The sequence below is a fragment of the Moschus berezovskii genome, chromosome 12 (assembly GCF_049115385.1).
Source record: "Moschus berezovskii isolate FMDL1 chromosome 12, NW_MosBer_1.0, whole genome shotgun sequence".
Lineage (NCBI taxonomy): Eukaryota > Metazoa > Chordata > Mammalia > Artiodactyla > Moschidae > Moschus > Moschus berezovskii.
The window spans coordinates 92,507,657-92,532,114 of record NC_142471.1 but is presented as its reverse complement, the minus strand read 5'-3'; the positions used below and the strand labels follow the sequence as shown (position 1 = coordinate 92,532,114).

Genomic DNA, 24,458 nt, shown 5'->3' with positions numbered 1-24,458 from the left:
AATCCTAAAAGATGATGCTGTGAAAGTGCTACACTCAATATGCCAGCAAATATGGAAAACTCAGCAGTGGCCACAGGACTGGAAAAGGTCACTTTCCATTCCAATCCCGAAGAAAGGCAATGCCAAAGAATTCTCAAAGTACCACACAATTGCACTCATCTCACATGCTAGCAAACCAATGCTCAAAATTCTCCAAGCCAGGCTTCAACAGTACATGAACCGAGAACTTCCAGGTATTCAAGCTGGATTTAGAAAAGGCAGGAGAACCAGAGATCAAATTGCCAACATCCACTGGATCATAGAAAAAGCAAGAGAATTCCAGAAAAACATCCACTTCTGCTTTGTTGATTACACCAAAGCTTTTGACTCTAAGGACCACAACAAACTGTGGAAAAATTTTAAGGAGACAGGAAGACCAGACTACCTTACCTGCCTCCTGAGAAATATGTATGTAAGTCAAGTATCAACAGTTAGAACCAGACATGGAAAAACAGACTGATTCCAAATTGGGGAAGGAGTACGTCACCCTGCTTATTTAACTTATACGCAGAGCACATCATGAGAAATGCCAGACTGGATGAAGCATAAGCTAGAATTAAGATTGTTGGGAGAAATATCAATAACCTCAGATATTCAGATAAGACCACCCTTACAGCAGAAAGCAAAGAGGAACTAAAGAGCCTCTTGATGAATGTGAAAGAGGAGAGTGAAAAAACTGACTTAAAACTCAACATTCAAAAAATGAAGATCATGGCATCTGGTCCCATCACTTCATGGCAAATAGATGGGTGAACAATGAAAACACTGACAGACTTTACTTTCTTGGGCTCCAAAAGCACTGCAGATGGTAACTGCAGGCATGAAATTAAAAGACACTTGCTCCTTGGAAGAAAAGCTATGACAAACCTAAGACAGTATATTTAAAAGCAGAGACATTACTCTGCTGAAAAATGTCTGTCTAGTCAAAGCTATGATTTTTCCTGTAGTCATGTATGCATGTGAGAGCTGGACCATAAAGAAAGCTGAGCGCCAAAGAATAGATGCTTTTGTGGTGTTGAAGAAGGCTCTTGAGAGTCCCTTGGACTGCAAGGAGATCAAAAAAGTCAGTCCTAATCAGTCCTGAATGTTCACTGGAAGGACTGATGCTGAAGTTGAAGTTCTAATACTTTGGCCACCTGATGTGAAGAGCTGACTTTTTGGAAAAGACCCTGATGTTGGGAAAGACTAAAGGCAGGAGGAGAAGAGGACAACAGAGGATAAGATGGTTGGATGGCATCAGTGACTCAAGAAATATGAGTTTGAGCAAACTCCAGGAGTTGGTGATAGACAGGGAAGACTGGCGTGCTACAGTCCATGGGGTTGCAAAGAGCCGGACATGATTGAGCAACTGAACTGAACTGAACTGAAAGGAAATCTGTCAGGTACTTCTGTCACTTTCAATGTGGGAATATAGAAAAACTAGATCCTGAAAGGCAATGAAATTCAGTGTTACTGGAATGAGCTTTCCTCAGGTCTCAGGTGCAGAAGCACAGCAGAAAGGAACCCATGTGGGTAACAGAATGTCTCCCACTTCAGCTTTTTGCAACTATGCCCAATGTGGTTGACAAATTTAAGTCAATGCTATCTCAGCTTGATTTCTTTTATTCCAGTTTCTATAACATTAATGTGAAATATTTTTGTCAGCATAAATCCCAAACCATGGTGTCCTCGTGTTTGTTAATTTAGTCACACTGAAACCTTTCATTTCTATAATAGGATCGAAGCTTTAATCTTCATAGCTTTTGTCAGATAGGTGGGCAACTATGTAATCACATGGGAACAAAGCTACAAATATACAAAGGATGAAGCTTTGACCTTTCCTTCTATTTTAACTTGATTTAAAAGTCTACTTACTCCATGCCACAGATTATTTGGAAGAGTTACCTTTTTGTGAAGCACATAATCTATTTAACCAGCTTTCAAGTAGTCAGATCACATCTCTAGACAATGCTTGGAGCCATTCCTGCCCATTCCCCGGCTGTCCACACAGGGCAGGATAAAGAGCCCGAGCCCTTCCCCTCAGCCGGCAACCAGGAGCAAGAACAGCCCAGGTGGGTTCCTGACATCAGCGTAGGGACCAGCCCCTCCACACCTCCTCCCTCTTCTGAAACAATGCCATCTACTCTGACTACAAGCTCACATTTGAAAAGCCACCCTCCTGACATGTTGTGAAGGCTAGGATTTGCCTCAACCTGTCTGGGGGAGGGTGGGGGGAGGAACGGATTGGGATTAGTTGGGATGAATTTGGGATGAGCAGATGCAAGCTATTAGACATAGAATGGATCAGCTACAAAGACCTGCTGCATAGCACAGGGAACTATATGCAGTATCCTGGGACTAAACCATAATGGAAAAGAACACGAAAAAGACAGTGAAGGACAGAGGCCCCTGGTGTGCTGCAGCCCGTGGGGTCACAAAGAGTCAGACACGACTGAGCGACTGAACAGCAACAAATGGGGTGTGTGTGTGTGTGTGTGTAACTGAATCACTTGGCTGTACAGCAGTAATGAACAACATCGGAAGTCAACTATATTTCAATAAAATATATTTAAAAATAAACATATCTAGGGGAGAAGCACAGAGATAAAAAACAGGACTGTGACTTATTAGCATCTGAAGCCCAGTGAAGGGTACACAGGCATTCCTTATTACACTCCTCTCATTTTCCTGGATGTTCAAGTTTTTCTGTGATTTTAACAAAGAGCCACCTTGAACTGTCCCTTGTTGAACTCCTTCTTTCCACAAAACAGGGAAATAGTAAAATCAAAAGCAAAAAGACCACGACCTTAATTCATACAGCTGCTCACAGATGGCCCTCTGCATCTCAAGGCTCTCACCATCTCCCTCCGCTCCTTCTGTTACTTCTCCTTAAAGACAGGTCCTCCTACTCCATGATCAACCCACTCAGAGCCTAGACAGGGAGAGAAGGCCACCTTCCCCCACGCAAACACAGGACTTCCCCTCGCTTAGAGCAAGTGAACCCGACACGCATGCCATGCTTTCTCCTCTGCACTGCTCCCCAGGGAAAGACGTGCTGGACGGGAACATTCAATAAATATGCATCGTGAGCCAAGCCCGGTTTTGCTGCTGTTGTTCACCCCTGAATCCTCGCAGCTCCATGGACCAGCACACCAGGCACCCCGGTCCTCCACTGTCTCCCAGAGCGTGCTCAAATTCACGTCCACTGAGCCGATGGTGCCACCCAACCGTTCCACCCTCTGCCACCGCCCTCTCCTTTCACCGTCAACCTTTCCCCGCATCAGGGTCTTTCCTGAAGAGCCAGCCTTTCTCATCAGATGGTCAAAGCACTGGAGCTTCAGCTTCAGCATTAGTCCTTCCAGTGAATATTCAGGACTGACTTCCTTTAATATTGACTTCTTTGATATCCTTGCAGTCCATGGGATTCTCAAGAGTCATCTCCAGTACCACAATTAGAAAGCAACAATTCTTATCAGCATTCTTTATGGTCCAACTCTCAAATCTATACATGACTACTGGAAAAACCACAGCTTTGACTATACAGAACTTTGTTGGCAAGTGTTATCTTTGCTTTTTAATCCGCTGTCTAGGTTAGTCATAGCTTTCCTTCCAAGGAGCAAGGGTCTTTTAATTTTATGGCTGCAGTCACCATCCACAGTGATTTTGGAGCCCAAGGAAATAAAATCTGCCAGTGCTTCCACTTTTTGCCTTTCTGTCTGCCATGAAGTGATGGGACCAGGTACTATAATCTTAGTTTTTTCAGTGTTGAGTTTCCAGCCACCTTTTTCACTTTCCTCTTTCACCTTCATCAAGAGATTCTTTAGTTCCTCTCCACTTCCTGCCATTAGGGTGGTGTTATCTGCATATCTGAGGTTGCTGATATTTCTCTTAGTAATCTTGATTCCAGCCTGTGATTCATGTGAATGTGGCTCAGTCGTGTCCAACTCTTTGCAACCTCATGGATTATACAGTCCATGGAATTCTCCAGGCCAGAATACTGGATGGAGTGGGTAGCTGTTCCCTTCTCCAGGGAATCTTGCCAACTCAGGGATCGAACCCAGGTCTCCTGCATTGAAGGCCAACTCTTTACCAGCTGAGCCACCAGGGAAGTTCAAGAATACCAGAGTGGATAACCTATCCCTTTTCCAGTGGATCTTCCTGACCCAGGGATCGAACGGTGGTCTCCTGCATTGCAGGCGGATTCTTTACCAGCTGAGCTACCAGGGATGCGATTCATATAACCTGGCATTTCGCATGATGAACTCTGCATTGAATTTAAATAAACAGGATGACAATATACATACTCCTTTCCCAATTTTGCACCAGTCCATTTTTCCATGTCTGTTTCTAACTGTTGCTTCTTGACCCGCATACTCATGAGACAGCTAAGGTGGTCTGGTATTCCCTTCTCTTTAAAAATTTTCCAGTTTGTTGTGATCCACACAGTCAAAGGGTTTCCCATGGTCAATGATGCAGAAGTAGAGTTTTTTCTGGAATTCTCTTGTTTTCTCTATGATCCAACAAATGTTGGCAATTTTCTCTTTGGTTCCTGTTTTTATTAAACCCAGCTTGAACATTTGGAAGTCCTCAGTTCATATATGAACTGGCTTGAAGGCCTTGTTCTAGGCAGCGGCAATAGAACAATAACAGGGCCATGCTCAAAGACCTCTCATTTTAAGGAAGGACCACAGAAAACAAGCAAGCCAAGAAGGAAAACCAGGCAATGACCACACAGTGTGGACAGTGGCAAGAGGAGCCACGGGGCAGCGTGTCTGGGGTGTTCTCTGCACGGTGATCCGAGCACCTCTCGCGGGAAGCTCCCTGTCTAATCCCTTTCAGTATTTGATCTGAATCTATCTCCTTTCACCAATTTTCTTTCAGCATGTATTTGACATGATAATACCTTCCTCAACGAGGACAAGGTCTCGTCTGCTATTTTTCTACGAAATCTTCAATAAAAATGGAGACATGCCTAACACTTATCGAATGTGCATTAAATGCTGAGTGCAGACCTCAGGGTCACACATGCAGCAATCTGCAGGTAATGTAATCTTGGCAAGAAGAAAAGGGCAGCTGGAGAAACTGAAGCCTGAAGGGGAGACTGAGTTAGCAGGTCACGGAGCTAGGATGGGAACGCAGGCAATCTGATCACGAAGTCCACACACGCTCGCAATCCTATAGGCTGCCTGCCCTCACTACAGAAAAGAGCTCAGAAACATGTGGTTCTTTAATAATGAGGAAGCAAAATCACTACCCTGGTGGCTCAGCCAGTAAACAATCTGCCTGCAATGCATGAGACCCAGGTTCGATCCCTGGATTGGGAAGATCCCCTGGAGAAGGAAATGGCAGGTCACTCCAGTATTCTTGTCTGGAGAATCCCATGGACAGAGGAGCCTGGTGGGCTACAGTCCATGGGGGTCACAAAAGAGTCGGATACGACTGAGTGACTGACACACACACAAAATCACTTATAGAAGAAATGATGCAAGCCAGTCATTCATTTTCTTTTGTAAACAAAGCAGAAGGAGACAGGCAGAACACAGAGCAAAGGCTGGTGTGGCCGGCAGCCAACCCTGAGCTCTGAGTTCTCTGGAGGTCTCCGGAGGGGCTGAGACTCTGATGCCATCAGTCATTTTCATCTACTACAGCCAGCATGCAGGACCACCAGGTCCACACTCCAGCTTCTGAATAGACTTCTTGTACTAGGGGGAGATTTCTACATTACAAGCTCGGTTTCCAGAATATAGATGCCAGAATTCAAACCCAAAGCCACGCTTGCATCTGTAATGCAGAATACATCCTCTGTTCTGCCAAGGAGGTATAGTCTTCTAGGGATGGCAGTTGTTAATGAGCAGTGGAAAGCACAGCTCTGTGAGGAACTCCAATTTCCTTCGGATCCAGGTAGAGAATACGGAGGTAACAGGAGCTTCAAGGACCTGACTCAGAAGGGGCATTGCAACTCGCACAGCTGTGACCAGATGGCAGCAACAGTGCCCATGACGTCCAGACCGGCTCGGGCCAAACACAATTGTCTTGGCCAAAAAACACCACTCCTGCTGTAGCCTAACAAACTCAGCTGGATCCTCTGATTCCTGGTCCTTTAATGGGACAGAAGAGGTGCAGGCTGAGCTAACCTGCACCCTGTGGACCCACACCTGGCAAGGGAAGGCTTTCCTGCAGAGGGGCAACGCCAGTCTCAGAATTCACTGCCAGCCTCGCTGCACCCAAATCAGCTTGCCATTCCCATCAAAATGAGACTGGAATATCTTTGATAGTGGAGGGAGATGGAAAGAAGCATTTTGGAGCAAAGCAACAGAGTCTCTGCTATGAGAGAAGCAACAGACATGCTTATGAGCAAAGACTCAGCCCCGCCAAGAAGGGAGCCAGAGGAGCCAGACAGGGAGCCGCTCCAACCACACCCCCCGGAGAGCGCAGACCACCCAGCATGCTCAGAACGCTTTCTAAAAGCCGAGACACCAGGAGAGCGAGCTTGAGTGATTCCACTTGGATCAGGAGAGAGGACACGGACAGCTACATCTTTTACAAATTAACAAGAAACGGAACGAGGGGAGACACTCACAGCCATCACATCTCATCAGAAAATGGTTTGCCTTTAAATATTTATACCAAATGCATTGTAAGAACAAGTAATGACATGGTAAGAACAAACCGACCGGGAGATTCCCAGTGTCATATCTTTCCTGCCAAGGAGGTGAGATGGCTCTTGGTAACTCCGAAGATGCAGGGGGCCTGAGGTGAGAAAAATTAAGGTGTCTTTGCTGTCTCTACCCAGAAAGACTGAAAACTCAAAGCCTGTACAGGGGGCCATTTTCACATTGGACAGCACATTCTGAAACACTTCCAGGCAGCCAGCGAGCACCTGGAAGTACATTCGGGGAGCCAATTATGGCTCTGCTGCTGCTGCTGCTGCGTCACTTCAGTCGTGTCCGACTCTTGTGTGACCCCATAGACAGAAGCCCGCCAGGGTCCCCCATCCCTGGGATTCTCCAGGCAAGAACACTGGAGTGGGTTGCCATTTCCTTCTCCAATGTGTGAAAGTGGAAAGTGAAAAGTGAAAGTGAAGTCGCTCAGTTGTGTCCGACCCTTAGCGACTCCACGGACTGCAGCCTACCAGGCTCCTCCATCCATGGGATTTTCTAGGCAAGAGTACTGGAGTGGCTTGCCATTGCCTTCTCCGAATTATGGCTCAGACATCGTCTAATAATGGGACAGCTCTAGAGCTGCCTGTAAGACATGAAGCTTCAGGCTAATTTTGGCTCATTCGTCACTGGTCCATTATAATTCTGGATTCATTTATTTCCTACGATGTCATTGACTACCTTGGGTACATCTGGCTATTGAGATTAAATTCCAACCTTTGTAATATCTAGGAAGATACTAAGTTGATCATTCTAAAATATGATATATCCTGGTAATTCCCTGTCAAATGAAGCTAAATATTTATTTTTATGATGCGCATTTCTAAAACAAGACTTAAGGCAGTCTAAGATTAAAAAAAAAAAAAAAGACTCACAAAACAAGAATGAAAACGGAAATACGGAGAGTAACGAGAGCGACTGCCAAACACACAGACTGACATCATTCTCAAAAACACACACTAAGTTTGCCTTCGAGCTATCTACCAGCTAAAAAACATGTGTAAGTTTCCATAGAAGAAAACACTTCCCTGAAATACATTCTTAAAAGAAGATCTACTTTAGTGTGTTTAACTGAACCGTTTATGCCTTAGGTCCTCATTTAAAAGGACCTCATTCATCTGGCATGTGGGACAAGAGTTTTCAACAGAAATTTTGAAATAGTTGTCATTTGTCTTCACGAAGGTCTTCCCTGTAACAACACTCAGTAAAAGCCAAGTACGAAAAGAAGTGAAGTCGCTCAGTCGTGTCTGACTCTTTGCGACCCCATGGACAGAGGAACTTACCAGGATTTTCCAGGCAACAGTGCTAGAGTGGATGGCCATTTCCTTCTCCGGGGAATCTTCCCAATCCAGGGATTGAACCCGGGTCTCCTCCATTGCAGGCAGACGCTTTACTGTCTGAGCCACCAGGGAAGCCAAGTACAGCTAATCTTTAATAACTGTTACTTTTTGACAACTGTTGACTCAGTAAAGGTGATGGTAATAGTGGTGAGGGGTGTGTGTGTTTTTGTTTCTTAGGGTTGGATGGTTGGAAGAAGAGATATTAGTAATCTACCTAATAAGATCCAGGCGTAAAACTTTCAGGGGATTTTACCTGCTGTGGCATCAAGTTTAGTTGATATGGAAAGAAACAATGAGCTGCATCTTCACAAATCAGCTCTACCACCATGCCCCGCCAAGGGCCCCACAGAGTCCCCAAGCTTTAGTAACACCTGAAGAATGAGCAATTCAATATCCAGCCTTCCAAGGACAGCTTGAAATACGGACAGTCAGATTACCGGCTGAAGGAGATGTGTGAGCTTTGAGTCGCAAGCAATGGTGACAGAGTTGACTTTCTTTTATGCAAGTGACAAACAGAGAACAATGTTTGGAAGGGCTGAAGAAAGCCACTCACTTCTTGGTTTCATGTGCTTTCTCCAGAAAAACACGCCCACTCAGATGAAGTCTTAATATTTCCTCTTAACCTAAGCCTTGGCTATAAGTATAGACTACAGGGAATTATATAAAGTTAAATCAAGAAATAAGATTAAAAACATAGGGTCCAGTAGTCCAGATGGTACAAAGGATGAACCAGACACACACTGATTCTTCACAGGGAACTGAGCTGCTCCATCTCTGGGACAACACACACATGAGGACAGAAGAAAATGAAAGGAAAAGCCAAACAGCAGGACAGAAATGGAACAGAAAAAATGTACGCCGTTCCATCAGAATGTCATTCAACAGTCTTCCCGTCTACCTCCAATAAATGAGGAAGGCCGTGGGATTATGCAAAGGTCTTAAGCTTTCAATAAAACTTCTTGACAAGTGTAAAATATTAATTCAATCTGTCCAAACAGAAAGAAAATGATTAATAAAAAAGGGTAGGGAGATAACAAGTGGAAATATAAAGTGTCCTCAGGATAAATGAGTTGAGAATCATTCAAATTCTTTCTCCTTTGTGCAGGGTTTGAGGAAGCCCTGCCACAAAATGCTAAGTTCAGGCTAAGACAGAACCATTACTTCGATGTTGAAAGAAAATTTGAAACTTTTCATCGCAATCATCTCAATGGAAGTCAATGATTGCCTCCCCAGGATAGATAATCATACATCTCAAAGGCTACAATGTATGCTGATTATCCGAGGGCCTTGGTATACACCTAAATTCCAAACTACAAGGACTGGCCTTCATTTCTCAATGATCTATTACCTACAGTAGATATCAATTACCATTCTCTGGCAAGGGCTAAATCTTCCTTTCTTGTAACGGAGCTGTTTTAATTGGGGGCAACCTCCCCACTCCTTTTGACAAAGAGAGAATTCAGAAGGGTCAAGGTCTACAGACAATGATTAATGTGACAATTTAGTGATTCTCAAGGTTTCACTCACCATGCTGTGTGAAGAGGTCACTGTGAATTATTTCAATCAAGCAATACAGCTTCTGAATGGTCAGCAAGCCCACGGGAACATTTAGGATGAAATCAGTAAACATTTTGCTGTAAAAGGAAAAACCCAAGAGAGAGAGTTGAAGGATACACCACAAAGTGACCCAACAGAACGCAAGATCGTACTGAGACTGAATGGTCATTAAATGCCACCAGAATGTTGAATGAGGCCCATGATATAATACGGACCAAAATATCACCCAAAAGAACGATGTTTTACGATGTTATTTTTCATTTCACACCCACTACAACGGCCATAATTCAAAAGACCATCAATACCAAGTGCTGGCTAGGATGTGAAGGAGCCGGTACCCTCACACCACGCTGGTGGGCATGCAGCACAGTGCAGCCACTTTGGAATACTGTCTGGCAGTTCCTGAAAATGTTACCATAGTTACCATCGGACCCAGCATTTCCACCTCTAGGAGTATACACAAAAGAAATGAAAATATATATTCCACACAGAGCCCTGTGCATGAATCAAAGAAACGTTACCCACGACACAAGAAAAATGGAAAAACTCAGATGTCCATCAACTGATGAATGGATAAACATTTCACCCATTTAAAAAAAAAATTAATTTCTGACATTCACAGACCTTGAACACATTACACTAAGTGAAAGAAGCCTGTCACAAAAGGCCACATATTGTGTGACTTTATTTATATGAAACGCCCAGAAAAGGCAAACCTAAACATATAGAAAGATTAGCAGTTGCCAAGCACTGGAGTGGGAGTGGGCAGTGACTCTTCACGGGCACGAGGACTCTTACTGGGGTGATGAGACTGTTCTGACGTTAGATTATGGTAATGGTATAGAAGTCTCCTTCGGGATGTGGGAAAACAAGATGTGTTCAGTGCAGGAAGTCTATTAACTATAAATGTAATGCTGAATTCTTTTAGAGCTGTATGGGTGTGTGTGTGTGTGTGTGTGCACGTGCGCACACGCACACAAAGGATAACTGGAAGGATCCAGATCATCATGGAATCACATAACTTTGAGCTATTCTTCTCTGTGAGTTCCTCTCTATCATCACAACATGACTCAATCTTCTAAAGAGGGAAAAACACATCCATAATTTGCAAAGTCATTCAAGAGGAACCCATGCAGGCAGAAAGAGTCATGGGCCCAAGAGCAGACAGCACTGGTCCTGGGGAAGGGTGGGGGTTTCCAGGCACAAGGCACACGCACCAGTTGTGAACATGGATGTCACCCCTGTAATGAGCGAAGACCTGGCCCTTGAACCCCAGGAAGACAGGCCCAGAGTGAGGCCATGACCCACCCAACCTCAGCTCCCCGTTCATCCCGTTTTCTCCATATCTGAGGTTCTCAAACAGGGGCGTTCATTGGAAGCACTTGGAGGGATCTTTGAAGCCAAATGGCTGGACCCCACCACAATTTCTAATTCAGAAGATCTAGGAAGGAGCCCAACATTCAGCAAGTCCTGGGACCCGCTGGGGCTGCTGTTGCCTGGACCACTGTCTTGAGAGCGGGGCGCACAGAGACCCAAGGGGGCAGACACGGTGCCCAAGGGCCCGTTTGTCCCTCCTTTTCTCATCAAGCGCCTGTTAAGCTAGAACTGGCACTGTTGGTGCCTGGGGGCCGCAAACAAATATGTCCACACGGGACACTAAATCCTTGGCCACATCATCAGACACGAGATGATTCATGAGGCGAGCAGCTCCCCAGGAGCCCCTCACCCCTCACTCCCAGGGCAGGAGTGACCTATGGTGGACATAAACCACAGGAAGGATGACTTCTTTTCATTCCATTTAACCACCCAGGGGACACATGGCCCTTTACCAATATTTAGGTGGGCTTTTCTGGCTGGTCAAATGGTGCCATCACCTGGGGATAAGTTTACCGTATGAAATGTTAAATCAAATTGTCGGCCCAGGTTCAACGCATGAGGCAGGGTGCTCAGGGCTGGTGCCCTGGGATGACCCAGGGATGGGATGGGGTGGGGTGTGTGAGGGGGGTTCAGGATGGGGGACCCATGTACACCTATGGCTGATTCATATCAATGTACGGCAAAACCCACTACAATATTGTAAAGTAATTAGCCTCCAATTAAAATAAATAAATTTTAAGAAAATCGAATTAAGGATCAGACGAGAACTGTGCTGTGAAGTCTGGGGTCACAGAGGCCATGCACCCACTTGCTCAGACACCTCTTTTCCAAATGCAGTGGCGTCTGCATGGTATACACCTCAGACTAGGTTTAGACAGGGATGATGGTGACACTGAACAGTGAAAGGAAGGATTCCATCCCCAGCGTGACTCCGAGGCCTGACAGCCAATGTCCACTGCGCCTGGAGTTTGGTTTGGTTTGGTTCTGGTTTTAGCATAACCTGAACTGACAACCTCTGGCTCCTCTTTCTGAGGTTCACTGCTCTCGGTCAGGAACCCCCTGGAGAGAAGCTGTGTGCAGGAGGTGAGACACGAATATTAAAGTTCCTGTGTCAAAACGTTTGGGTGCTGAAAACAAAACCCAAACCCAAGAACCACCTATTGAATTTTCAACTCTAAAGGATGCAAAATGCCAAACTTGTATTATTTATGTGTGAAGCTAAAATTAATCTTCTAAAGAAACTACTGTGACTGTTGATAGATGATTCCTTTTTCACATAAAGACATAATGAGCTAGAACATGTTCCAGAAGGATCCAGGGCATGGACCTATGTGGGCATGAGCCAGAACCCTGGGCATCCCATGAAATAAAGGAGGCCAAGCATGGTACTTGGGAAGCCTTCGCCCTGGGTGCTTCCTTACCTGAGCTCTTTGGGATCAAATACCAATTTCACATCGTTGACAATAGTTGGCAAGTATTTCAGCGCTGCCCCCTGCAAACCAAGAACAGAGAAGAACGTTGGCATCAAGCAGCTTGGCAAATGTGGATACAAAGTTGCAATCACTATGAAGAACCAGAGGCATGTCAAGAAGGCAACGCTTTCCAGATGAGAAGCTGATGGTTAAACACAGCAGAAATATAGTGGGTAATAAAAAGCCTCTGATCCACAAACAGTGGAGACCTGTTACATGGTCATCCTGACACATAATAATAACCACAGCCTTAGCGAAAACCAAGACTCTTTGCTTGCTCACTGAATGCCTGCGAAGTGAAAGTTGAAAGTCGCTTAGTTGTGTCCGACTTCTTGCGACCCCCACGGACTGCAGCCGGTCAGGCTCCTCTGTCCGTGGAACTCTCCAGGCAAGAGTACTGGAGTGGGTTGCCAATGAATGCCTATACTGCGCTAATAAGCTTTTCTGTGATTTTCCCCTTAGCTCTAAGGAAGTTGTAGCAGAAGAATACCTGTGCCCTCACGCCATCCGATTCACCACAACCTCACACTGTCAGCAATTACAGTGACGGCCTTTGTTCCATTCCAGAAATGACTGCCTGGATATCTAGGTCTCTTAACTTGGAATCATCCTCTTCTTTAGTAACTTTATTTCCCATATTCATATTCCATATCTTCTAGGAAACCCATACTTTCAAAAAATAAAGTGATGGGAATAACAATCGATCCTAATACATGCCCTGCACTATGCTGCTGCTGCTGTTTTAGTCCTTAAGTCATATCTGACTCTATGCAACCACATGGACTGCAGCCCGCCAGGTTCCTCTGTCTGTGGGATTTTCTAGGCAGGTTGCCATTTCCTCCTCCAGGAGATCTTCTTGGCCCAGGGATTGAACCCATCTCTCCTGCACTGGCAGGTGGATTCTTTACCACCGAGCCACCTGGGAAGCCCCTGCACTGTGCTAAATCCTTATATATGTTATCTTTAATTTCAACATAAATCCTACAGGGAGTTTGCTGCGTTGGAAGGCAAGGTAACTGACAATGGGGATGTTAATGACTTTGCCCCTGATCACACAGTTAGTACTAAGCTGAGCTAGAATTAAAATTCAGTTTGGTGGGGGAAAAATATATACCCAGTTCGGTGGGAAGCCAGAGCCTCAGTGCTCATCATTTATAGCTGGTTGGGGGAAAGTCCTGGAATTTTAGAGTCCTGACCCCGGCTGGGATTGCCCCCGACCCCTGCCTGTCATTCTAAAGGATTCCTTCTATCAGGCTGGGCCGCCCCTCCTGAACAAAATGGAGGGGAACAATTTTCATCCAAATACCTCCAGGAGCTGCAATAAAGCTCAGAATCTAATTGAAAAGAGCACTGGATGAGCAGACAGGGCCACACCCATTACCAAAAACAGTTGTCAGCATTGTTTCCCAAAAGCAAGTAGGCAGAAACCCATTTTACAAAGAATACCCTGAGTACACATGGTCAACTGATTTGCAGCAAAGGGCCAAAGGCGCCCCCTCCGCCAGCACCAAACTAAACTCCTTCCATACCTCACTCCCTATGTAAAAATTCACTTTAAATGGAACTTAGATCCATAGATCTTCTATTCTAAAAACTAAAATGGAAGAAGATACTTGTGAATTTGGGCTAAGCAAAGATTTCTTTCACATGACAATAAAAGCATAATCCATAAAAGAAAAAAAAATAATCAATTATATGTCATCAAAATAAAGAATTTCTGCTCTGCAAAAGAACTTCTGCTAAGATAACAACAGATGAACCACATACTAGGAGAAAATAACAGCAAATCACACATATAAAGATTTATATCCACCATATACAAAGAATTCTTAAAACTCAATAATAAGAAAGCAATCTTCCACCCAAAATATGCCAATGATTTGAAGAGGCACTGCTTACAAAGAAGATCCATGGATGACAAATAGGTATGTGACAAGCTACTCAGCATCACTAGTCACCAAGGAAACGCAAATGCAAACCACAAAGAGACACCACTAACGTCTACTAGAATCACTAAGCCAAAACAAAATATAAAACAAAATATCTGACCATACCATGTGCTTTCTGCAGATGCTGCAGGTCTGAGAGAAAACTGGGTCTGCAAGTTTGAGAAAATACTCCCCATGTAGCCCAGCAATCACACTCCTGAGAGTGGCCCCACGGAAATACAAACTCAGTTCAAACAAAACCTTGTATCTGAATGTTTACAATTACTTGAAATTGTCAAAAACTAGAAACAACATAAATGTTTTCAGGAGGTGGGTCCCTGCAATGGAACACTACTCTGTCATGGAAAATATTAAGACGCTGTTACATTTGACGCAGATGAGCCTCGAATGCATTCTGAGATGTAAGACAAACTCAAAGCTTCAAACTGATTCCATTTTTAGAACATTCAAGAAAAGGCACGACTAGAGGGAGGGAGCACACCTCAGGGGCTTCCCCGGGGATGGAGTCTGGGGGAGAGCATATCACTAGCGAAGGACAGAAGAAGGCAGGGGTGGGTGGAACTCTCCTGTATGACTAGGTACAAACTACACATTTGTAAATGAATAAAAATAGATTAACTGGAGGGATAGCCATGAAAAATGCCTGAGAGTCTCTTGGAACTTTTAACACTGGTGTCCAAGAGTTAAGCGGTCAGATTCAAGTAGCTTCAAAGATGAGTTCAGGATTCCTCTGGTGTCACCTGTGAATTTTCTGTAACTGCCAGACACTTCTCTAGGAGCTTGCCTCTCCTGACAATAAGCCCTCAGCATGGCCAAACAGGAGAGGTCTACCACCAATGCCTTTCACAGATGAGAAAGTGAAGCCGTTTGCCAGGTTGTGTGTGGAGCCAGTCTATCCACCTCCAGGGTTAAGAGTGAAACCATCCCACAAAAGCTTCCACGCTCCACAGGCAAGACGCTCAAGGACAGGGAAGCCAAGTTTCCCTGTCAGTCTGCACTACAGGGCTTTGCTGGAGGCTCAGTGGACAAGAATCCACCTGCCAATGCAGGGGACACGGGCTCAATCTTTGGTCCAGGAAGATCCCACGTGTCTCAGAGCCACTAAGCCTGTGCGCCACAACTGCTGAGCCTGTGTTCTTGAGCATGGGAGTTGCGACTACTGAGCCCAGGAGCCGCAGCTACTGAAGTCCGTGTGCCCAAGAGCCTATGCTCTGCAACAAGAGAAGCCACTGCAATGAGAAGCCCCCATGAGCAGCAGTTAGAGAAAGCCCACGCGCAGCTACAAACACCCAGCACAACCAAAAATAAAATACAAATACATAAATAATTCGTAAAAAGAGTCTGCCCTTTTTCCCCAGCGGTAACCCCGTCCTTCAATGCCGGCCAGGTCAAGGAATCCCAACTCTCTGCTTCGAGAGGCAACTTCTGAAAAGAACCTTAAATGGAAACAATTTCATTCCTGTTTCCGAAGTTCTGCTTCAACTACCTCGGAGTTGCTTTGAAAAACTGAAAGATATTTATTGTGACATTTAATAATAAACGCTTGCACAGCTGACTGCTCAGGCCTGAAACTGTCTTGTCTAGTTTGTGAGGGTCCCCGGGGGGCGAGGACCCATCGGCGCCACGCTTTTCATCCTGAACCCCACGAACCAGCATCTGCCTGCCGCAGGTGATAAATACCAGCTCCCAAGGACCGACAGACAGGGGTAAACAAGGCAGGCCTTCGTGGTCCACCCTCGGCTACCAAGGGCTCCCGGGCATCACATTAATCAGGCTCCCGAGGGCTCCGCCACCTGACATCACAGTGACACCCACAGAGGGAGGGCCGGACTCACTGTGACCCCCAAATGCTGGTTAACAGGGCATCCTGCTGGGTGACCTGGCTCCCAGTGACGTCATGTCTCAGTTTTTTAGGATGACAGAGATCAGAGAAGAACATAAACCCACATCGGTCCTGGAGAACACAGCAAGGAAGGGCAGACGGAACAACATGAAGGCGGGGGGTGTCTCCTCTGCACCCCATCTCCAGCTCCCCATCTCCGGTGGTCCTGGGCTCCACGTCACCCTTCGATTTGCCGTGGTGACCACATCAGCCTCTCTCCTCTCCTCCAGCCCAACATCCCAGCCCCTCCCCGCTCAGCTCACCTCCACCTTCAGGGGAAACCAAAGCCCTCAGGAGAAAATGCAACGGGGCGGCGGGGAGGGGCAGGGGCCCTGCCCTCCACTGAAGACGAAACAAGTCTTCCTGGACGCCTGGCCTCTGCCCATGCCTCCAGGCGAAGGGAGGCAGCACCCGGTCCCACGGAGGGGACCCCCGCCCGCCCCACCGTCTGCTCAAGGGCCACCTGCGTTTCCCACCGTGCGCTCTGCAGGGGGCCCTTCCCGTCACACGAGCGCACACCCTGAATCCACCCAGAGCCCCACGCCCCGCACCTCCCTGCCCTGCACAGACGGCTCCCAAGTTGAAGGCTCAGTCCCGCCGCCCCGCAGGCTCCCGGACCTGCACTCAGCCCCACCCGACCTCCATTCCTGCCCGGCCCCGGGGATGCCAGGCCCACCCGCAGGTGACTCCCCGCGACACTGCTGTGACCCCTCACCTCCCGGGTCAGCCCCCGACCTCTGTCCCCGCCCTTCCCTTAAAGGTGGGTGTCCTAGCTGTCCTGTTCTAGAGTTTTCGCCTCTGTCCACATACCCCCCGGGAGGAACGCCCTCCATCCAGTTTGACTCCTAGTGTCTGTCTCTGGGGCCACCTCTCTCCTGAGCATCTCACAGACAAACACACACACACACACACATACACACTCAGCAGCCGCTGGGTTCAGGGCAGCATCACAGAAGCTGCAAACTCCCTCCCTCAGATGAGACCCCACCCCACTCCCTGAAGCTCCAGTCTCAGGGCACTGCACCCTGAAACTCCCAGGTCATAGCCTCCTGCTTTATCTTCCCTACAACCCACTACAACCTACAACCCACTTCGGACCAATCACAGAGCCTGGCAGATCCTCCTGATCCCCCTGCCTTTACTGCTTTCTCCATTCTTAGCGTTCCCACCCTGGCCCAGGCCACTTCTGTGTCCCTCTGTCAGGAAGCCACCCCCTCCCAAGGGAGCTCCCACCGACACTCTGAGCCCCTCAAGATCATGGCCCACTCACAGCGGGAGCCGCTTTCCTAAGTGGCAAGTCTAACTGACATCCGAGGGCATACTGCCCTGCTCCTGACCACCTAGCAGCCTCCGAGGCCTGGCTCCACCTCCTCCCCAGCTGTCCTGGTCGGCGGCCTCTAACTCCACCTGCAGGACACTCTCCAACCACATGGAGCCTCTCCCAGTCTCCCCACTGTCCCGGGCCCCTCTGCTAGCTCCGAGGCTGTGTCCATGCTGTTCCCTTTTCCTGGGTCACTGTTCCCATCACTCCTGTCCTTGCCCCCAAACAGAGTTACCTTGGTGACTTCTCGGTCCTTAGCTTAGCCATTGTTTTCTCCAAGGCACACAGATTCCAGGTTAGGCATCCAGAAAAATCACTCAATGGGCTGTGTGTCTGTCTCCCCCAGACCAGGGCCCCACAGCTGTGGTCTGCCCGAGGGCCCCGGACACAGGAGACTGACTCACTAACTTGACTCACCCCAGGACTCACTAACTGACAGCTGTTTAATTGCTTAGCTGTGTCCGACTCTTTGTGACCCCAGGGACTTTAGCCCCTCCACGCTCCTCTGTCCGTGGGATTCTCTAGGCGAGAATACTGAAGGCGGTTGCCATTTCTTTCTCCAGGGCATCTTCCTGACCCAGGGGTCAAACCTGCGTCTCTTGGGTCTTCTGCTTTGGCAGGCAGATCCTTTACCACTGAGCCACCAGGGAAGCTCCACTAACTGACAGACCTTTGCACAAAAGCACCTTCATCTTCAAGACTCTCTACCTCTCTGCTTTCCTAGCACAGAAATGGGCCATGTCAGCTGATACACAAAATGTATCCCCTCCAGGCTGACCAGCTGCCAGAAGAGGCAGGGCGAACCCTGAGGTTGCCCTACCCACCCCGGGCAGCCTGGCTCTCCTGAAAAAGCACATGCCATTGCCCACTCTCGCTAAGGGCCCAGCCAGCTTTGCTTTGCCCAGTTCTGATATTGGTTCTTTGACTCTAAGTGTTTGGGTTTCTGCTTGCGCCTGCAGAAAAAGGCCCTGGGCTCCACGGTGGAGTCTGGCTGCTCCACTGAATTCAGGTCTCTTTCAAGTGCGCGGGGCTGCAGCTTCGAGAGCCCCTTGAGATATGAGCTCCAGGCAGACAAGGTGGGGCTCCTGCCTGTGATGGAGGCGGCTGGGAGGAATCTCACCTGCAGAAGATACCTCCAGAAACAGAATTTCCCAGTGCAGACAGGACAGGGAGGCAGGCGGCCGACACCCAGGAGCCAGGGCCCAACCCTGGACAAGGACACGGACTCCGGGTCAAGCTGTTGCCTACGCCACATAGTGTGTGGACTCAGGAAGAGGGCTTTCCAGACACCTCCCAGTAGGAAAGGATGCAGGTTAATAGTGGCTAACGGGGCAGACTCCAAAGACTGTCAGGAGAGTGTAGGGTCCCCACAGAGATGATGGGACACCCCCAACTCATCACAAGTGCTCACAGACGATAGCCAGGGCCACCCCGGGGTGTGGAGGCCAGAGAGCATGCGGCTGTGTGCAAATGTGAACACACAAACCTTCAGGGGGCCTTCCCCAGCCCTCCAAGGCAGGGCGGGTGGGTTCAACCCCTAGCTGGGGGAGCTAAGACCCACACACACCTCAGGACCTAAGAAACCAAAACATAAAACAGAAGCAACAGTCTAACAAACCCATTAAAGACTTTCAAAAAATGGGCTGAATCAACAACAACAACAAAAACTTCAATGTGCAAAACTCTCCATTCAGTGAAAACCTTTATAAAGTCCTGATTAAAGTGGTAAACAATGTGCAGAATCATTTGCCAGCTCTCAGAGACAAAGGATAACAGGAATACAGAGGCCTGGGGAGGTCTCTTCTCTGCTGTTGTTTTCTTTGCGTTGCTTTTGGTAAATCAGTTTCTTTTTTAAACAAAGTCTTGCTCAGAATGCACAAGGCTGTTTTGGATGGGAGGGGAGAGGCCAGGACCCCACCCAGGCCCTGGCGAGGGTCGCTGTGGACCATCTGAGGGGCAGCCTCAGTCCCCTGAGGGTGAGGGGCGGGGACGGGACAGGGCCTCTGGGATGCGCACAAGACACAGGGCTGAGCTTGGAGGAGGGTCTCTTCCTCCATGCCCTCTGAGGCGTGAGCTGGGGACCCCATAACCTGGGCGAACACACCCCCGGAATGGGGCCTAAGCAGGCACAGAGACCAGCACAAGAGAGGAAAGCAGACGAATTCACTGTCTTCACCTTTGCGTACTCGGCTCCTGCTCTTTAAGTCATCACTGAACTTATCCATGTTTGCTTTCTAAGGAAGTTTACTTCTTCAGATTTGACTTTAAACATACCTAAATTAAGGAAATGGCAGCTTAAGTTCTGGCTGGCATTTCTCTTTGAACTTGATAAGGCTTTGATCTGTCCATGTGAGGAGGGACTCTAATTCTAAGTGTATTTGGGCCTCAGACAGGTGAAAAAAGTGACCCACGGACACGCTGAGAGCACACTCTTGAATCGTCTGCAACTTGGGCACATGAAGGCTTTAGGTAAAACTGCTCAGTTCAGTTCAGTTCAGTCGCTCAGTCGTGTCCGACTCTCCGCGACCCCATGAATCAGCACGCCAGGCCTCCCTGTCCATCACCAACTCCCGGGGTTCACTCAAACTCATGTCCATCGAGTCGGTGATGCCATCCATCCATCTCATTCTCTGTCGTCCCCATCTCCTCCTGCCCCCAATCCCTCCCAGCATCAGGTGAGTCAACTCGTCGCATGAGGTGACCAAAGTATTGGAGTTTCAGCTTTAGCATCAGTCCTTCCAATGAACACCCAGGATCGATCTCCCTTAGAATGGACTGGTTGGATCTCCTTGCAGTCCAAGGGACTCTTAAGAGTCTTCTCCAACACCACAGTTCAAAAACATCAATTCTTTGGCGATCAGCTTTCTTCACAGTCCAACTCTCACATCCACACATGACCATGGGAAAAACCATAGCCTTGACTAGATGGACCTTGGTTGACAAAGTAATGTCTCTGCTTTTTAATATACTATCAAGGTTGGTCATAACTTTCCTTCCAAGGAGTAAGCGTCTTTTAATTTCATGACTGCAATCAGCATCCACAGTGATTTTGGAGCCCAAAAAAATAAAGTCTGACACTGTTTCCACTGTTTCCTCAACTATTTCCCATGAAGTGATGGGACCAGATGCCATGATCTTTGTTTTCTGAATGTTGTGCTTCAAGCCAACCTTTTCACTCTCCTCTTTCACTTTCATCAAGAGGCTTTTAGTCCCTCTTCACTTTCTGCCATAAGGGTGGTGTCATCTGCATATCTGAAGCTATTGATATTTCTCCCGGCAATCCTGATTCCAGCCTGTGCTTCTTCCAGCCCAGCGTTCCTCATGATGTACTCTGCATAGAAGTTAAATAAGCAGGGTGACAATATACAGCCTTGACGTACTCCTTTTCCTAAAACTGCTAATTACCACCAAAACCTATAACAGGGCTCCCCGTACCACTGAGCAGGGACTGAAAAGCTACAAGACACAGAGAGAGATAAGAAGCAAAACTGGGGCCGGTGGCAACGCCGTTTCCACCTCTGTGAGGGGAAGCTCGCTGACTGGGACCACACACCCTGGCCAAGCACCACAGTCACCTTTTCCCTGAGCTGTTTTGTGACAGGAGGTCCTGGTAAGGAACACGGAACTAATAAGCCACTGCCGACCAGAAGAGTTCGGGAAAGGCCAAAAGGAGACGCCACACGTCCAACCACCTCCCAGAATCCTTCTCGTTGGCATCCATCTTGGCTGGACAAGGCGGGCACCACCAGGAAGGACCCTGAGTCAGAATGACTGGCTAAGGACAACCCAGAAACTAATCCAATCACCATAAAAGCCGAGACTGAGAGCCACATGGCAGAGCAGCCCTCCTGGGTTCCCTTACCCTGCTGCTCTCCTCCTGGGCGCACCTTCCCAATAAAGTCTCTTGCTTTTTCAGCACGTGTGTCTCCTCGGACAATTCATTTCTGAGTGTTAGACAAGAGCCCAGTTTCAGGCCCTGGAAGGGATCCCTCTTTCTGCAACACTTGAATTTAAAGGACAAGCAAGTTGCTGAGTGTCCCTCTTAATATTAACATCCTCACTTAACACCCAGGCAATCAAGAACCTATGGTACCCACAGACTTACCGTGTGATCCAGGAATCCCACTCCTGGGCATTTAGACCAATAAAAAATTCTAACCCAAAAAGACGTGCACACTCGTGTTCACAGCAGCACTGTTCACAACAGTCAACACATGGAAACAACCTAGACGCCCGTCGCCAGATAAGTACATAGGAGGACATGGTGCACACAGTGGGATATCACTCATCACCAAGGAAACGAAACAATGCCATCGGCAGCAACACGAATGGACCTGGAGATGGTCACACCAACTCAAGCAAGTCAGACGCAGAAGGTCATTTATGTGCGGAACCCAAAACAAAACGATTCAAAGGAAAGTGGAAAGTGTTAGTCGCTCGGTCGCGTCCGACTCTGTGACCCCACGGACTGTGGCCCAGCAGGCTCCTCTGACTGGGGGATTCTCTAGGCAAGAATCCTAGAGTGCATTGCCATTCCTTCTCCAGGGACTCCTTCTGACCCAGGGATTGAAGCCAGGTCTCCTGCCTTCCACGCAGATTCTTTACCACTTGAGCCACCAGGGAAGCCTGATACAAAAAAACTTACTACAAAACAAACACAGACTCATAGAAAGCAAATGTGTAGTTACCAAAGAGGATGAGGGAGGAGTAATTTAGGAGCCTGGGACTAGCACCCTAGTCTGTATAAAACAGATCAACAATAAGGGCTTTATAGCACAAGGAGCTATATTCAGGATCTTATAATAACCTACATGGAAAAGAATCTGAAAAAGAATATACATACATATATATGTGTGTGTGTGTATGTGTATAACTGAATCCCTATGCTGTACACTTGAAACTAACCCAACATTGTAAATTAATTATATAATTTAAAAGAGAGAAAGAGAACCATCTCTGAGAAGGGTAACAATAAACTAAAATTTAAAGTTTAAAAAAAAAAAGAACTCATGGTATTGCAACTCTGAAGAAGCAAAGTGTGGTCAGAACTGAATCAAATGGATGGAAAACACACTAAAACGAAAGTCCTAGAGAGAAAGAAATGAAACGCATAAAAGAACTATGAAATGGCAGGAAATGCTTAAAGTTTTCTAACTGCTGAAATACTTCATGTTAAAGAAATTACATTTTATACTCTTCTCTAAGCAAATTTAATTGTCATGCATCTCATAAGAATGCCAACTTAATCCAAACTGTAAAACAAAACAAAAAAATGTATTTTCCATCTAGTATTGGTTTAACGTTCTAAGTGTCTCTCTGTCTAAAAATATTACTACTGATGAAGAATAATAGACACTATTTTAGGGTAAAGTTCAGGCTACATTATTCAGCATAATTATTTTAATTAAACCCATTAGCATATCTTTATATAAGATTACAAGAGCTATCGGTGATACAAAATAAGTTTTTCTTGAATAATGTATGAAGCAATTATTAATTTACATATTTCTCCAGAAAATGCATAAAAATGATTCCATTTGGACGTTTTAAGTTAAAATACAGTCCACAAATTCTCCTTTCAGACTTCAACATTCCATCTTTGGAATATGTGGGACATGACCAAAGAGGCTCTGAAGAACCAGGCTCAGAAGCAATTAGCAAACTTTAAGCATTTCCTGCCGTTTCATCGGAGAAGGCAACGGCAAGCCACTCCAGTACTTTTGCCTCGAGAATCCCAGGGACGGGGAAGCCTGGTGGGCTGCGGTCTATGGGGTCGCACAGAGTCGGACACGACTGAAGCGACTTAGCAGCAGCAGCAGCAGCAGCCGTTTCATAGGTCTTTCAGTCGTTTCACTTCTTTCTCTCTAGGACTTTGGTTTCAGTGTGTTTTCTGTCCATTTGATTCAGTTCTGACCACACTTTCCTTCCTCAGGGTTGTGAAACCATGAGTTCTTTTTTTAACTTTCCTGATACAGATAAGTGTAGTAAGATCAGTTCAGCCAAGAGGTACTTCTGGACCAGAGCTTGCATCTTTCATAGGGAATAAATTAAACAGAGCAGATGACTGGACATGATGGCTTCATGCAGTTAAATGATGGAAACACACTGGAGAGATTCAAGAATGTGACAGTCTGAGCCACAGTCAGACACATAGAATCCAGAACAGAAAGGCAGACAATGGCAGTGACGGCTTCTGTTCCTTACACCACATTCAATCAACACTACCTACATCTTCTGTGTCTTAACTCTAAAAATACCTCTTCTCTTTGTAACCAAGCTTCCTTGAGGCAGACTCTGGTCTTTCAAATAGCATTCCCCATCTCAAACACCAACGCGTCGGTTCATGCAATCCTGAATGACAAGTGAGCAGTCAGAGGAAATCACTAGAGGAGTGATTCATGGAGCAGTTTCAGGTTTAACTATCACAAAGTCCAAACCAAAAGGTTAACGAGGAAAGCATTCTTCAGTGAACCCAATGCAAGCTCCTACTCTTAAAAATCTGTTATGGCCAATCATCATGAAATGGTGATCAACATCACTAACCATTAGTGCAAATTAGCCTCAGTGAGATGCTACTTCACAGCCATAAAGATGGGTACTATCAAAAAGCCAAAAATACCAGGTGTGGGCAAACACACTGAAACTCTTGTGCACTGTGGATGGGAATGGGAATGGTGCAGCCATTAAGGAAAACAGTGTGAAGGCTCTCAGGAAATTAAAACTAGAGCTACCATATTGCTGTTCAGATGCTAAGTCAGGTCCAGTTCTTTGAGACCCCATGGAATGCAGCATACAAGGTTTCCCTGTGCTTCACTATCTTCCAGAATTTGCTCAAAATCATATCCATTGAGTCAGTGATGCCATCCAACCATCTCATGATCTG

At 46.8% G+C, this 24,458-nt stretch overlaps 1 protein-coding gene across 2 annotated transcripts in view; it reads right to left on the bottom strand.

The window, feature by feature from the left end:
• The window catches only part of DOCK1 (dedicator of cytokinesis 1), a 570,880-nt gene that overhangs the window by 361,162 nt on the left and 185,260 nt on the right, over positions 1–24,458 (bottom strand). For both annotated transcript variants that reach the window (XM_055424405.2, XM_055424406.2), the window contains exons 24-25: positions 12,373–12,443; positions 9,545–9,651 (exon numbers count right to left, since the gene is read on the bottom strand). In XM_055424405.2, the coding sequence (XP_055280380.1) occupies positions 9,545–9,651; positions 12,373–12,443 (178 nt within the window). The remainder of the gene's footprint in view (positions 1–9,544; positions 9,652–12,372; positions 12,444–24,458) is intronic.